This window comes from Haliaeetus leucocephalus, unplaced genomic scaffold (assembly GCF_000737465.1).
Source record: "Haliaeetus leucocephalus isolate CR32 unplaced genomic scaffold, Haliaeetus_leucocephalus-4.0 Scaffold295, whole genome shotgun sequence".
NCBI lineage: Eukaryota > Metazoa > Chordata > Aves > Accipitriformes > Accipitridae > Haliaeetus > Haliaeetus leucocephalus.
In genome coordinates, this window is record NW_010972731.1 from 7,708,530 (window position 1) to 7,725,758 (window position 17,229).

At 47.9% G+C, this 17,229-nt stretch overlaps 1 protein-coding gene across 1 annotated transcript in view; it reads right to left on the reverse strand.

Moving 5' to 3' along the window:
- The window catches only part of CACNA1H (calcium channel, voltage-dependent, T type, alpha 1H subunit), a 128,098-nt gene that overhangs the window by 99,929 nt on the left and 10,940 nt on the right, over positions 1-17,229 (reverse strand). Inside the window, exons 4-5 of the mRNA XM_010570604.1 lie at positions 14,724-14,883; positions 5,046-5,361 (exon numbers count right to left, since the gene is read on the reverse strand). Coding sequence (XP_010568906.1) covers positions 5,046-5,361; positions 14,724-14,883 — 476 coding nt within the window. The remainder of the gene's footprint in view (positions 1-5,045; positions 5,362-14,723; positions 14,884-17,229) is intronic.

Sequence of the window (17,229 nt, forward strand, 5' to 3'; positions counted from 1 at the left end):
AATATCCACCTGAGTAGACAGCCCAGCTAAGAGGAAGATGTGCAAGTAGGAACAAACAGGAATGACCCTGCCAATTCTGTCCTGCCAGTATGTTCCAGAGTGGAGGTTTGTGCATACTCTAAGGGAAAAGCAATGTTAGAGCTTCAGGTCTTGTCTCCTCAAACAAGATCTTTTCTTGACAGAGTGACAGTATAGATGAGGAGGGACTCCAAGCTCATTCTTGTGTTTGGCCATAACAGAAGCGCATTGAAATGCATATAATTTTTTCTTTAATTCAAACAGAAGATATGGTTCCCATTACAGATTTAGCTGAAAGATTTCCAGGCAAGGGAGAAATACTCAGGGAATGATTTCAATCATGATGAACAGAGGCTGAAACAATGTGAAGGGGGCAATGGCTGTGGAACAGATCAGGGCACCAAACAATAGTGAAATGAGACAAATGAACCTTCTTATTTCCAAACCTGAAATCTTCCCCCAAGCTCTGTACTTTCTCAGCCGGCCCATGTACAGGCACAGCTCGCAGGGGTGCAGATCCCAGCAGAAGCAGAGTCAGCAACACAGAGACAAAACAAGCCCCTCATCAGCACACAGAGCGGGGTCAAAATGAATAAATCCTTGATTGGATTGAGATAGCTTACACAAGCTCCCAGGGGTTTTTTTGACAGGCTAGAGCACAAAAGAGGTAACTTCACGTCGAAAAAAAAGGGCTATTTCGGCAGGTGGCCTGCAGCATACGGCTGTCACTGCCAGCTGTCACACCTGCGCAGGCAGCCTGCCATTGCGTTAGGAGTAAAGTACCTGCAGAAGGACAAATGAAGGAAGAAGTGGGTGGCATCAATTCCCTTCCTTTCCCACCCCAAACTTGTTTTCTCTCCTGAGCTCGTCACCCACATCTTTGTGGCTGTAACATACCGCTGGCTTTGGTGAGACCAGGTGCAAAGAGAAGTTCTCCATCTAAGCATGCTATCAACACCTTGAACTCTTGCTGCTGCTGACAGTTCCTTTAGCACTGCTCTATTTCCAGACATCTTTCTTCAGAAGGTGATTCAGCTTTTCCTTTCTTGGACATTCTTATCATGTCGTGCGCCTGCTGGGCTGTCTTCAGCTCTCGTGAACACAACTAGGCTTATTTTTTTTTTCCTGACAGCAGCAAGGGGGCTGCTGAATGCAAAATGGTCTCCTCTGAGAATTCCCTCGCTAGGGCCTTCTGATCATGAGCCAGAGATGTGTTACTTGTATGACTTGATTAACTTGTAAACTGAGATGTCTTCTTAAGCAAGACCTCATAGAAGCAATATGCACCCAGAACAACATAAGCCAGAAACAGAATAATGAATCTGAGAGCTGTATCCAAGGACTAATTTCAAGAGGGTCCTTCATTAAGGAAGCCCCTTAGAAAACACAACTACTTCCAAAATACATGTGAAGAAGAGGCCACAGAAAAGGTAACTCAGTCAGCACCAGCAGTGTCACAGCTCCTCTGAATTGCCAGACAAATCTTTTCTCTTGTATTGGATGGACATTTCCTGAAACATCCATGTAATTTTTTTCCCATACATCTGCTCTCATAGTTCAGTCCTTCCAACTATACCCTGGAAGGAGGCACAGAGGAACAGCTTGTTCCCTTGATCTCGTCTTGGTTCTGCCTAGCTGGTGGTTATTGCTCCTTCAACTTTGCCTCACTAGTTTTGCCAAAAGCATTGCCTCCTGATGTAAAGTGCTATTATATGTCTTACTTTTCTGCAAGTCAGATGTGAAATCATCCAAGCAATGGTTCTGTGGTTTGCAAAGTAGCCTAAATCATCTCTTCTTCCCAAACTGTGTATCTTACCAGCCACCCAACTCCCTTTTGTTTCAACAGGGTTTCTGCATCCAGGCCTGGCCACACCAAGACTGATGGTTAGGAAGGTGGCAGTGTTTTGGTTGCTCCACTGAGACTGTCAGTAATTCAAATTAAATTGGACTTTGGTTAGGTGGGTAATTCATCATTTGCAGTGTGACAACAATACCTGTAATTACTGCTCTTATTGTTGCACCTGAAATTCATGTGCAATAAAGGGATCTTAATATCATGCCAAACCTCACAGTTAATTTAGGTTCCATCTCCTTTCATTTATTCTGTAATAAGCTAATTAGTTCACATAATTTGCCATTGAACGTGCCTTTGTAGCAATTATATACATGAATTAGCCTATTACACAACAAATGAGGGGAATCAAAACATTAATCATTTGCAGGATTACATAAGGAATTATTATCCTTTCAAACGCCCATAGATGCAGCCACCATCTTTATTACTTTAAGATTTTTTCATTTGCACTAGGTTGGTTCTCCTGTCTGATGCCTCTGACTTACTCTTCCACTTGGAAGGTCAACAATGCATTTCACTGTTTGGTATGCTCTGCTGCCATGTGCCAGGTTACTTGCAAGTTCAGGATCACTACCATGAAGTTAAATGTCTTTCAGCTTGGCTGCTTAAATCCAAATTCTGGCAGCTGAAAGGGCTTGGCCATACTGCTAGCCTCCTGCCTTGGCGCACCATTCACAAGGACATTTTGGAGTAGAGATCTTCAGATTTCCCTGTCAAAGTCTGCTTTTGGTTTTGTTTGTTCGCAGTCTGCACAGTATCAAACTGTGCCCTTGGAAACTCATGGGCACGACTTGCAGTCACTGCACTTGGAAGCTTCCTTCCAAATCTCACCTGTGGGGCTCATTTCACCAACCTCCCTTCTGACAGCTCTTAAACCATGCTAGATTTCCAACTCATTTGGGATAAATCACGAGGGATGCTCTAACCAGCTGAGTCCTAAGATTGCCATTATGCAAACTGGAAGCTTGCCAGACCTTGAGGTTCAGCCCATCATTACAACTCTTGCAAAGTACCACGTATTCATTATTCCTCAGAAGGGATCAGGACAATTGGACCTGTCTCATCCAGAACACAGCAGAGTGCTTTCTGCCTAGTAATTCAATACCAATTCACAGGGAAGCTCCTGAGCTACTAAACCCATCCGTTCTACTTTCTGCACTACTTACTTTGAGGCCTCATCTAACTGCTGACCTGGTGCTACCCAGTTTCAACTATTAAATGTAATGAGAGCACAACTCAATAGCTTTATTTGTTAAATGTTCTCTGCTTACAGTAACTGTTTTGATTTAGCATCCCACCTCTTGCAGTAATGATTTACTCTTTCCATATCAAAGTTAAGCAAGCACCTTACTCCCAACAGCTGTTTCTTTACCTGGAGTTATATTGTTTTCAGCTTCTAAAAGCAAGTCCTTACTTCTAAAAGGAAAAAGATGTAGGAAGAGTTTTTGGCTGGAAATACTCTTTAGCATTTGCATGGCCTAAGCAGCACTAAAACCAATCATAAACCTCCTGGCAGCTGCCAAAATGATCTATGAATACAATATCCAACTTTGCCAGACACTCTGCTCTGCCCAAAGGAATCAGTTGCAACCTCTGCTGTGGCTGGTGTGTTCTTCCTGGCTTAAAACCGCACATTTTCAGGCTGAGGAAATGAAATACCAACACGAAATGAAAACTTGCAGTCTGCAGAAAGGCACTGGAAGTAAAAAGGAAGCAGGACCCCTCGAGAAGCACCTGCTCATTTTCAATGCACTAGCACAGGCACTGTGCAACACATTGCCCTCTGCCCTTTCTTTGGCAAGAACATTGCTGCCCCATGGTGGGAGCCAGATGGGACCTCCTGGGCACATCCATCAAGCACCGTCAAAGAACTACGCAAGAGCAGAAAAAAGAGAATGCAAGTACAGCCAGAGACCTATCTACTATTCTCACTTTGATTTCCCTCTTTCCTTTATGCAACACTTGCTACCAGTCAGAAATATTCAAAATTACTATGGCAGTGTCTCTCTTGACACACTAATTCCAGGAAAGAACCAAAGCATTTTAAAAAATATAGCCTAGTAGAGACTTGGAATCTGCCTGAACCCTTCTGGATTTGGTTTTAAGCCTCTGACTTAAGGTGTGCTACTGTGCTACTGTGACAGCATGAGAGCAGACAAGATGCTCAGAGCAAGCAATTGTCCCTTTACAACTCCCAGATGAAAATTGAAAGTTATTAAGTTCCTATTATAATGTGAAACTAGCAGGAAATTCATAAATGAAATTTAGAGCTCTGAATGAGTAATTATTCATCATTAACAAAACTAAAAAGAGCATTTTTTTTTCTCTTTTAGGAATAGATGTCACCTACACTTGAGCAGGACCAAATAAAACAGGGCATCTAGCCAAAAGCATAAAGAAATTTGTATTAAAATCAGAAAGTGCAAATTAAAAATGGAAAACAGTACATGGATCATTTAAAATAGGCTAGCCCTAAGAGACCATAGCCTCTGGACTGTGTAGATGAGCTATCCAATGTTCCAGAGCTACAAATGCTTTGAAAATGCTTCAGTTGCTGGAGTGTTTTTGTTACCTGTAAAGGCTCCCCCAGTTTGAGCTATAAGTACTTTGGTCTCTAGTGAAGAGCTGTACAGGTGTGGATCACGAATGACTCAAATTCCACGAGTAGTATCTCTTCACAGGTATTCTAGCCAGAACAGATTTCTTCCACCCTCCAGCATACCATGCTAACCAGTATAACCCTGTAATTCTAGAATCAAGCCCAAACCATGCCATCAAGCTAGTTCCTACATTTTAGAATGATATTAAGTCTTGCTTAAGGACTTCGACAACACTCTCCATTTCCTGATACTACAGCAATAAATACAGACCCTAACTCTCAAAAATCCCTGGGATTTATCCAGGTCTGATTTGCAGTGCTAGAACTTTCCATACTGTTGTCTGTCTCAAGAAGTATTTCCCCCCTCTTCTAAAATGCACTGAAAAAATGGCTATTCTCTTCAAATGCTCTCTTGCAACATTTGTGCAGGTTATTGTCCGATTCATTTACTTGATGTGTCTTCATTTGCAGTTTCACACAAGTACAAGCAAATACTGTTCTCCTCTGATGCATCTATTAAAATCTTTCCAAGCAAAACATGACAGAACAGAAAAATCTTTAGGAGAATCCTACCTGAAAAATAGCTATCCAGGCATATCCAATATTATCAAAATTGATAGCTCCATTGTGTGGGTTTACGTCCCCTGCCATGCATACGTTGTAATACTGGTTCCAGTTTATGCAGGCATTCCTGCTGCTGAAATCAGGGTTGTATAAACTTGGGGTGTAGGAGTCCATGCTCAAGGTGCACTCCACCTTGTACTCCTTCCTGTTTGGGATGTTGGAGCATTTCTGCATGCCGTTTTCACGATGCGATGAGCAGATGAATGGGTTCTCCTCCGCTTCGTCTGTCCGGTAGTACGGATGCAGGAAGGTAAGGTTGTACGTCCTGGAGGGGGAAGAAAGAGAAGGATGAGAACAAACAATGCATCCCTTGTTTCAGCAGCAGCAAAAGGCACTGGTTTCTGTCCCTGGTTTGGGTGTGTTATTTCTCCTTTGCCCTTCAGCCCCATCAGACTGGGGATGGCAAGCCACAGTTGAGATATCAGCCCTTACCTTTGTCTACAAAGCTTTTTGCACCAGTGATCTTTCAGTTAAAGATCAGCCTGAGTTTTCCCAAGTGAACAGGGCAGTTGAAAGTTGAAATGAGAGGGTATAGAGAGAAAAATCCCAGCAGGCCAGGTGCTTCCCAAAAATCTAGGGAACTTTTTGTTTCTATCTAAGGATTTTAAGATAGCTCTTCTGATGCTCAGAACATGCTTCAGAAAAGCTGATGGCAAAGCAGCTTTCCAATAAATTTGCCCCTCAGCCCATCTCTGTGATGAGTGAGCTGAACTTTAACAAGGAGATACCCAGCCACAGGCCATCTCAAATTCCTTCTGTACTTACATAAGAAAAGAATGAGCCCACATTAATAGGAACTGTATGCTTACTGCATATCTGATTTAATTGGCCTGGATAAAGTTTATGGCTCTGTTACAGCTAAGATAAGCAAATGCTCTAATTGCAGCATGGCAGGGATGTGCCTTTTTTCCCAAGGCATGCTCTGGGGCAGATCAGCGAGCAAGCAGAGCCTGGGACTTTTCATGCTGTTTGATTAGCATTAGTGAGACCCACCGTCACTCACACTGCTGAAGCACTGCTCAAAATGAGAAAGTGCAAAGTCCTAGAGCTGACTTTATCTGCTGCATTCAGAGCTGCAGGGATCTAAGATGCTATATAACCAGTCAGGAGATAAGGGAAAAGGCAACACACAAATTATACAACCAAGTGAGATGTGGGGAGAAGATAAGCAGGTATTCTTCAAGACAGGACAGCTGTATTTCTATCTGTTTCTGAATGTACCAAACTATTGAATAAATTTGGCTCTAATGAGTGCCAAACTAGTGTTATTCCATACAATGGCTTGAAATTGGTCCCCAAAACCGTTGGGTCAAGCAGGAGTCATTCAGCAACTGCACCTTAAGGAGAGAGCAATTGCTGCAGGGCAGAGCTGAGGGGAAATTAACCCTGAACAACTTTTCTGGGGAATTTGGTTCCCCTCCATCAATGAATTACTTGAGATGGCTGTTGAGGGTCCACCCAGCTTTAGGAATAGACAAGAGTAACATGTCAGAGGAATTGGGCATTGTTCACTGGCAATTAAACATATTCACCAGCTATTCCCCTCCCATTGCGCAGTGTTCCCACACCTCTAGACAAAACTGTAATATCTTCTTCCCAGTTTCTATGCCTTAGATTCAAGAAAAACTTGAAAAATGTTTTTCCTCCAGGACTGCCTAAAAGCCTTCTCCTTCCCCTCCCACGAATTGGTTTCACTTGGAGGAAATTTCCATATAAAACAAGCTGAAGAAAAGGCTGAGTGCTTCGCTAGCACGGTGTTTGCTAGAAGATCAGATACTACAACCAGCAGAGTTTGTCACACAGAGGGGGGTATTGCAGAGGCTTGCAAAGGATTAAAACGCACTGAGTCGCAGGGATGTGTCTGGGAGTGCTACAGACTTTGGCAAAGACAGCTGGGGAACTTGAGAGAAGAAACAGAAGGAGGCGGAGAAGAGACACCTGAAAAGTGACTTCTAACTCACAAATGGCAGGCAAAACCCGTCAGCTCTGTTTTGGCCTTAGCGGGTATGCTGAGAGGGGCTCAGTTCAGATGCAAAAGGCTCCTGCACCCTCAAACGTGGTGAGGACCACACCGCACCTGGGACATCTCTGCTTACAGCCACAGGGCCTGCCTGAGCCTGCTCACCCAGGGAGGTACTGGGAGGGCTCTGTACCTCCATAACACACAATGCAGCCCAGGGCAGAGCCATCCCAGCCTCACCAGCCTCAGGAAGGACATTTTCCTCTGAAACCTCCAGGTTTGAGAGGCCACGGGTGCATGTCCCGCTAGCGTCCTCCCAGGAAACTCAGTAGCAGATGCTCAGTAGCTCTGAAGCCTTTCCAATAGGACATTGGGATCCGGGCTTTCTGCACCCTGTGGTAGTGACAGGGGTCTAACACCCCCAGAGCCCAGACCCAGCCTGGACTACACTGTGCACTACCTGATACAGCAAAGTGGCATGGCCACAGGACCGTAGGGTATGACCAGCTTCCCCGGGGCTGACTTCACCACTCTTGAAACCAGGACTTTATGGGTTACAAGCAAAGAGCTACTCTATGAGTCTCTAAGGTGATGGCAGGAGAGGTCTCATTTGGTACCTTCTCATCAAAGCACCTGGACCTTCAGCTAAGGCTCAACAGATCTCTGCAGTTCTCAAATCCCCCATGTGACAAGTCATGCAAACTTGAAATTTTTGCTGTTTGGGCAGCTTGGTGCCCAAACCTGGTGCTTGCAACAGAGACAGCCACAGAGGCAAGTCTCAGACAGTAATCTGCAACCCTAAAACTACACATTGAGCACCCAGCCCTGCAACAACCCTGTGTGATTTTGGGAACATCCCTTGCTCTTTCTTGTTTCCCTTAAAACAATGCTCACCAAGGCTCTTTGATCTGGACCTGCCACTCCAGGGACATACTCTTCCAAACTGCAACTGATCTTCCACGAAAACCTGCTCCAGAGCCAGGTGGAGCTGTGAAACTCAGCAAAAAACTTCCTTCCTTCACCACACTGGAAACAACACCCCACCACAACACCAGCAGCAGGATTTTCCTGATCACAAACACCTTTTGGCAGCAGGCAGGACGGGAAGGCTTAGCACACCACAGCTCACGGGCCAGTATAATTAGGATTCTACCCAGAGCAAAGCTGGACTTGCAGAAGGAGATGGACCATCTGGAGGGATGATTGTGTAATTAGCAGCTATGGATGCACAAGCTCCTTTCCTGGGAGCAGTTTCGTGTTTAGACGCAGACACACACACGCCTGTGCGAAGAACACTGACCATGGAAGAAGTGCTCAGACAGAAGGGCTGATGCATCAGTGTGATGCTCCACTCTGACCGCACACCCGAGCTCCCCTGAGAGCTGCCTCTCCCACCGTGGCACAATATACACAACATTCAGCACCACACGCGACTTCGCAGCTTTCTGCCCTCCCAGCTGTGGGACTCTGATAAATGTTCATTGTTGCAGATTAATCACCTTTATTTCAGCCCCCAGAGCTGATCTGTGATCTCCTGATATGTCCACTCCAACTGGGCAGGCTGGACAGGGAGGGACACAGCTAGTAGTGTGCCAGCCAATTCTGCTGCAGCCCATGCACCCACTTTTGTTGGAGTGAGGGAAAGCAACCAGCCTGGGGACCTACAGGACCAATTCCCCTCCTGTTCAACGCTTCGCTATTCACTACACATTGCAACTAGAAAGGCCCTTGATGAGCCACATACACAGATTTGAGAGGCTGCATGTTTCCCATGAGTCACCATTTAGGAAGCCTTGGGCTGAAGAAGAAATACTGCCTGCAGACACAGCGCCCTGGGCTGTGATCTAATAAGCTGCATAGAGAAGATCTGGGCCCAAACCCTCTGGAGAACCAAAAGAATGACACACTTTAGTGGCTGTGGGAGGAAAATAATACCAGGAAAACAAAGCACAGCTTGACTGCGAAGGATGGATGAAGCTTGATTTGGTTCTGCTGCTGCCTGATTTTATCCTTACTTTTCTCTGCCTTGCTCATTTTTGTCATTGCCCCCAAAATGATTTACAAGCCAGAAGTCCTCCCTATGACAGGCCAAAATCAGTCACATGGGGGCCACTTTCTGCCCAGCCCTTTTCCAACCCTTCTCTCTTCCATGTCTGCCCTGGGCACAGAGACACCATGAGCATCCGTCCAGCTGGGAGGGACCCGCACCTGCATGATGCTCTGCAACCACTGAGTACAGAGGGGAAGGGACATACCAGCTGACAGCAAGCACTGCAAATTTAAGACCTTTTTCTAGTTCCTCTGCTTGATGACCCTGCTGGCACAACCAAAAAGGGGAAAGAAGGAAGGAGAGCAAGAATGAGAAACAACAGTGTTGCAGAATGAAGGAATCCCCAGTATCCACAAAATAAATTAATTAGCTCTGCCAAGACCGTCTACCTCCACATGCAGGAAAGGTCAATCTGACTTCCTTGTTACTTGCTAACAGGCATAGTCCAAATAACTTATTAATGGTAATGAATCCACTAATCATGAGACCCTTGTGCTCTGGGGAAAAGACATGAGAAACTAAGCCCCAGAATGGATCTTGTTATCACATTAGAAAGGATTAACACCCCTTTCTCGGCTGGCTGCCCACTGCACATCTTTCTCTGGGATTGCAGCAGCTTTGCAATGTATTCCCCTTTCTCTGTCCCTGGGCATGTTCATGTGCAGGATGGACAGCAGTGGGGCAGGCAAGTCCATTCTCCCCCATGTCAAAGGAGGCTGAACAATTATTCTCTGCTCCATCTTCCTCCAGGCTCAGTCCTCCCAGCCCAACCATCCCGTGCAGGACATCATCCACAACCGCTGGAGTATGGTGTGTGCGCTGAGCACAATCCTGCTTCAGCTTTCTGAGGAGCAGAGGAGGAATGGGAAAAGGTGGAGGAAACTCAGCACCAGGCAGGATCCGTTCCCTCCAAGAGGAGGCTGCTCTCTGGAGGAAATCCTGCTGACAACCCAACGTTGCTGCACAGAGTGATGCCAGGAGGAGCAATTAAGCAGAACTCGGTAGCACCTTTCAGACAAACTCAGAGCTGTCTGCCTTGGCCGTATGTGCCTTCTCACAGCTCTACAAAAGCCAAGGAGCCAAAGGCGGTACAATGCCAAGCAGGTGTGGAGTTAATTAAGACTGAAGAGTTCACATTATAACTGTCCTGCAGCATTAGATAATACAAAGCACTTCACAGCTCTCTCCCCTCTCCTGCTTCCAACCCACTGAGTTCCTTGAAAGGCTCCACAAGGGGGGAAGCGCTCCTCTGCATAACAACACACAAACAAGGAGCAGCCCCAGCAGCAACAACCCAGACAAGCTGGGGGTGACCCAATTCCTTTATTTACAGTGATAGCAGCTCATGATGGCAGGAGGGAGCCAGAGGGGCTGCGTGGGGGAGACACACATCCTGGAGATCTTACAGATAAACTGCTGGCTTGGCTTGCCCTTCCCATGCATGCATGCCGAGCCTTCCTCTCTCAGATCAAACCAACCAAAAAGGCCTTTCTGAAATTTCCCCTCCAGCTCCCACTGTCAGGCATCTCCTGCACTCGCTCACAGAGCAGCAGAGACCATCTTGGCACTGCTGTTCCCCACTGCTGTGCAATGCCAGGGGAAATGCAACGTGGTCAGTGAGCTCCTCGGCGGGTTGAAGAGGTGCCTGAGCCACCAGAGACCTCTGAAACTCCACTCTGGTCTCCAGGGCTGACTGGGAAGTGACAGCTTCTCACGTGTCCTGAACAGCAGTGACCCAGTCCAGTTTATTGCTTGCCAACCCGCTACTGCAACAGCCCAGTAACTGCCTGTAATTCCTTCAAAGTCGCTACTCAAAGAGAGTCCTTAATAAAACAGCCTCCTTCCAGCATGATATTGCATTGCAACAGTGCAATTTTCAAAGAAAGAGAGAAAGCAGATATTTCCAGTGCACCTCAAAGAAATCCCCAAATTTCTATCAGAATGTACTATATTTAAAAATAGCTTCTTTACTTGAAGCAGCTAACTTTCAAGGGGGATTTAAAAGAAAAGGCTTCCACAGGAAGAAGAATGATGGCAAAATCAAAGTAACTTCTTCCATCTGATGCCTGCTGTAAAGCTGTACGGCCCAGAAAGCTGCTGGTAGTGAGTGTGCAAAGAAGCATGCAGCAGATAAGAAACTGTATTTGAAGCACCAGTCTCTGAGCTCACTTACACTTCTTTTACTCCAGAAAAGTTCTGGGGCTATGACCGTTCCTTGCCTGGCACCCTGGATTGTGTTCAAATGCTCACCCTCACTTTAAAGCAGTTCTGTCTTCATCTGGGAGGGTTTGACACCACCACCAATGTGAGCCCCACCAATAACTCAAGTCTTCCCCTTTACGGGGCTCTAAGGAAAATCTGAGCCAGGACCATCACCTGCTCAGCTCCAACCTGGGTGCACAGCACGCCTGTCCATCCTCCAGCCCCTCACAGCCTGCTGAAGGGCTGGCAAACATTATTTTAGGCTGAGGACAACACCACTGGGATTTAGTGGGACTTGGCAGACAAAACTAACCGACCAGAATCTCATTCCCCCTTTCCCGCAGAGCTCTATTCTGTTTACTTCTAAGCAAAACCACAGCTTAACTTTAATCCTGCATCCCCTGGGTGAAGGTTTTGTTGTTGTTTTTGTTCTCTTTGGCAGCTCTGCCTAGAATGGGACGGATGCTCAGGGCTCTCCAGCACCGACACTGGGCACACAGGGATGGACCTGCTCCAATCCAACCCTGGGCTTGACTTTGCCTATATCTCCACATCGTCTTGCAGGCAGATGGCATCCTGCTGCTGGTCAGCAGGACCTGCTACTTTGGGCCCAATGCTGTATATTTTGGTCCATCTGTACGATAGCAGGAAGATGTAACCCTAAAGTGCTTTCCCTGTTACTGCCACACCATGCCTTTTCCCCCTAAACAACTTGCTGTTGGGGTATTAAAGACCACATGGCATCAAGCAACAGGACTTGGGCACAAGCAAAGGATAACCCACAGCCACCCAAATTCACCACTACATGCTGCTGGAGGGGACCCAGGAACCCGTGCAGAGCTGCAGTGAAGGAGGAAGGAGATCTCTTACAAACCTCCTGCCTTTTCAAACACAGCTTCCAAGGATTAGCCCAGGGAACTTGAATTTGCTTTCAGTGACCGGGACCAAGACCCTGATAAGAAAATCCTGTGATGCCTTTGATGCTGCTAATGGCCATTACATAACAGCCTGCTTAATATCTGTACTTAGCAAATGTTTCCCCTGTGGTTAATTTTAAAAGCTCCACTTTGCAGGAAAACACACAGCATTTTAGAAACCTGGTCAAATGGATGAGAAGGACTCACTGAAGCTAATTACAGCTCTGCACTCCTTGTGCTCAAAGCACTGCCTGCACACAGTGCCTGCCCCATGCAACGGGGCCACCTGAGCACAGCTTTATCACTAGTTTTCAGGCTTTAAAATGACAGCTCAGGGATTACCCTGAGTGACAGAGAGTCTTGATGACCAGCAAATACCTGCCGTGGGTGCAGGAGAGAGCTTGTGAGGTTGAAGCATCAAGATGCAGGAGCTGAAGCATACACACATGGCAGACCCATTGATTTTCTGCCTTTCAGCATCTCTGGTGGGATGAGTAAGTGCCATCAGAGATGGTCTGCAGTACAGGGAAAGGCTCAGAGAGCTGAAGGCCACAGGACTAATCAGTGAGAGGCAGGAACAGGACCTGGGGTAGAGCTGACAGATAATCTCTGCTTGTCTTCCAGACACAATGCAAGTTGCAGACAGCAGATGATTACAAACAGATATAATTACAGGCTCTATCTTCTCTTACAGAGCTAGACTTGCCCTGATTAGCTGGTCTCAGGCATTTCCTCACCTCTGAACAACTGACATCTTCAGCAGCCTCTGACAGGAGCCTTTTGGAAGGATTTTCCCATGCAGACCTCCCTTTTCTGTGGAAGCTCGCAGGCTGCACTTGGTTTTGATCTTTTTGTTGTGCTGATAGGTTTTAAGGTGTGCCCTTACATTGCACCTCTGAAAGGGCAAGTGCAGAGCAGCCCAGGCTCGGTATCATGCTGAGGGATGGCTGGGGAGCAGCAAGAGCTGGCCTGCCCTGTGGCAGGGGATGAGCCAGGAGCCAAGAGTCATCCCAGCACCAGCAGCACCTGCAGGGACAGTCTGAACACAGCAGGCAGAGCCCAGGGCTGGCAGCAGGGTCCATTCAAAGCCCCAGGTGTGGGAAGTTGTCCTGGGTTCAGCTGGGATAGAGTTAATTTTTACAGGAACCTGGGAGGTGGGGGGCATAGCCGGGACAGCTGACCTGAACTAGCCAAGGAGCTATTCCATACCATGTGCCATCATGCTCAGTATATAAACGGGGAGCGGGCTGGGGGGAGCTCTCTCGACTTTCAGTGGGGGAAGTGGCAGAGCGTTGGGTTCTGGGTGGCGAGCAGTTGCACTGTGCATCACTCTTTTTGTATATCCTTTCATTAGCAGCGTTGTTGTAACTTCTTTTTTTGTGTGTTGTCCCAGTAAACTGCCCTTATCCCAACCCTCGAGGTTCCATTTTTTTTTTTTCTTTTCCCTTTTCTCTCCTCCATCTCCTCCCCATCCCACTGGAGTGGGATGAGTGAGCGAGCAGCTGTGTGGTCCTTTGTTACCTGCTGGGCTGAAACCACAACAGAAGTGATGAACCAGATCTAGGATCCACCCAGAGAACTCAGGCAGGAGCCAAAGAAACCAGGAACAAAGAGCTGGAAACAGGCACACCACCAGCACAGCTCAAACCAGGACTAAGAGTCACAGGCTGAGCTTAAATAGAGCTCCTGGGCCATGGGCAGGGTGGGGGTCCTAGGTGAGACTCATCAGGGCAATTAAGGCCTATTAGCACCCTCAGCATGTGGCAAGGATCCTGGTCTATGCAACTGCCTAGCTTGGAAGAACCAAAACTAAAGTTTGCATCAAAAAGAGCTGGTGATCAAATGTGCTGCCCATTCCTGATGCCTGTCCCAGACTGAGAGCAGTGTACAAACATCTGTAGTGCCTTTCACATCAAGCTTCTTATCTTAATACACCTACAATGATTTATTTGTGTGTTTCAGCAGCATCTCCATGGTGCTGTCTGTACCAGCATGCAGACCACCTAATCAACACCCTGCCAGGTGTGTGGTGTGCTAGGTGACCTCCCAGACCTGTACAGTTTTGGGAGCTGGTAATTTTAGGAGAGCTATAATGCTTTTGTTTGTTCTAAATCCTTAAATTCCCAGAGTCAGGTATCTCAGCTTCCTTGGACAGACATAATCCAAACCACTAATGTCCTTGTCCTTCAGGTGCAGAGGGAAAACATGAAAAAAGCCACTCCAAACCCTCAGTAACCTGCTGACAAGTGGATTTTGCCATACAAAAAGTACCTGGCCAGACTTGGAGTCCTGAAGCCAACAACCTTGTGAATCAAGATGACAGCCCAGTTAAGAGCTGCCATTGCAGCCGTGCAGCACAGCCACGTCGTGCTCTCAGCTGCTGGATCCGGCCCTGGCTGCACCCCGGCTGGATGCTGACCCTGCTGACCGCCGGGGTTTCTCTGGCAGGGCAGAGAGAGAAAGGAAGAAAAGGTGGAGATTTTTTTTGCTGTACTTACATTGCAAAATTCCTGTCTAGGAAACACCTGTTTCTCAGCAGCCCTGCCCAGAGCTGCACACCGACAATCCCAAAGATGAAGAAGACAAAGAAGCACAAGAGGAGGACGTTGCCTAACATAGGCAGAGTATCTAACAGCAGGGTGACGAGTATTCGCATACCTGTGGGGAGAAGGAGAAAACAGGTTAGAGGAGCACTTCGGCAGGGAAAGTGTGAATGCCACACCATTCCCAGCTTGGTTGTGCAGCCAGTGCATCCTGGGCAGAGGAACTGGGATGTTTATACTTTCCCCTAAACTTTAAGGCTGAAAAGGAAGGTAAAGAGTGCAAAAGGCTTAGCAGCAGATGGGAACAAACAGCATATCTCCAAAGGGTGGCCTTAAGGGTGGGATTTTCAGATGTTTTCAGTAACACAACACTCAACAACACGCAAGCATGAGGAAAGCTGCAAGACAGTCTTTCCTGGAGAAATGCCCCTGCAAACCATCAGCCTCCCGAGAAATTGTCAAAATATATATTTATAAACATATTGAACATCCCTTGTGAGTCACAGAAATTGTTCCCCTAAACAATACAGAACCTCATGTAGGATGATAGCTGTGGCTGCTCTCTGGGCTTCCTCCGTGGAGAACAATTCTTCCATTGAGGACTCCTCTCCTTGCTGGCCACAGGACTGCCAAGCAGGGGAGGCAGGGGAAATTTTGACTTTTTTTGAGGGGGGAAAGCAGGATGCAAATGTTTCTTCCTCTAAGGAAAGCTCTCAGCTCTGCTCCCTTCCCCTCCTCCTGCACAGGGTGCTGGGAGACCTTCCCAGCCAGTCCCGCACCTCTCTGCAAGGCTCCCTGTGAACCTCTGTGCAGAGCAGGGGCTCCCCCAGCACCTTTGCTGCCAGGGAAATGCTGATTTCTATGCAAGATCTTCCATCCTAAAAAGAAGATTGAGGAATGAGTCAACCTTGCAGAGCCTCAGCTAACTCTTGCATCTTGGTGCAGCATGCTCCCAACATCGCTGCCCAGGGGAGACTGGGCCAGGACACAGGGACTGGGCTGGCACCTGGGGGCTGCCCTGTCTCACATATCAGGGCACCTTCAAACTCAAGGATAAAACAGGAATAAAAAGGGAATAATGACTTGCAACTCAGCAGTTCAATAGAGGTTAAATGAACCTCTGAGACACCGACCAGCCATCATTTCAACAGCTGATAATTGATGAGAGGAGAACTAATGAAAAGAGGAAGAGGCAGAGGCAAATGCTAAATTATAGAAAAGAATAAAACCAGAAACCGATCCTTGTGAGCCTGGTGCTCAGCAGAGAGCAGGGCTCAAGTTTATAGCATGGTGGAAATCGATGCGGCTGCTGGGTAAGGCGACACTGCCGCCTTTGGAGGCATTTTATCCCACTAAAATTCTGCTCTGCAAACAACTTTTCCTGCCTGCCTGCCTGCGTGGAGCCTTTCCTCCCTCCATTTCCCCTAGCAGGATGCTGCTCTCCATCAGTCATCCCATTTGAACGGAGAGCGGCATTTACACTGATGCAGTGTCTCTTCCCCCACCAATTTCCACATTGGCTTTTTCCCTCAGCTAGCTCCCAAGTCATGCCTGATGCCTCCCCTGCTAATTCAATGACAACGCTGGGCTGCAGCCTGGCATCTGTAGACCCCACGGATGGGTGCTGGGAGGAGCAGGGTCTCCAGGAGAGAAGTACCTGTGCAACCTGGCACCTCCCAGGACGTGGCAGGCAATGCTGGCGGGAGCCAGAGCCCCATCAAACCACTTTTACCCCCCTCCTCGTGTCACTCTGCCAGCGGAAACGCAACCCAGCCAAGTGGGGCCGGAGCGGACATTACCTTGTTAGCATGGCACGAGTGGATAAACCACCCCGGCCAAGAAGCCTGCACTAATAAATAATTAGGTGTGAGTAATAACCTCTGCATCCCAGGGCAAGTGCCTTTCAAGGTCTCCATGCCCAGCTGCATCTTGGCTCTGGCGTGGCTCCCCGCTGCTGGCGCCGGCAGCAGATGCCTTTCCGGAGGAGCCGCGATCCTGGCGCCCAGCCCCGTGCCAGCCCCGCCGGCTGCCCTCCAAACCCCATCCCCATGCCTCCCCGGCGCCAATGCCACCCTGCAGGGAAGGGACACGGTGCTGGCAGCCAGGCTGCGCCGGCAAGCGCCATGGGCGGTGCGGGATGCTCGCCAGCATCCCTGCCATCGCCTGTAACCGCAACGCTGGTGCCAGCCGTGGGGATAGCGCTGGCCTCTGCTCCAAGCGCAGGGGGAAACCCAGAGCTGGAGGCAAATGGGGGTTTGATTTCGTAACGCTTGTTCCCAACACATGCTGTCATCGTAAGCCCCCCAGGAGCACATCCCACAGCACTGCCCTTCAGACTTTCCTTGCAAATCTATCTTTGGAAAAGCAGAAAAGACTCACTTAATTCCCACTGGAAAGACGATGCTGGGGCTTTTCTTCTTCCCCCCCCCCACACCCCTCACCCCCCCCCCCCCCCCTTTTC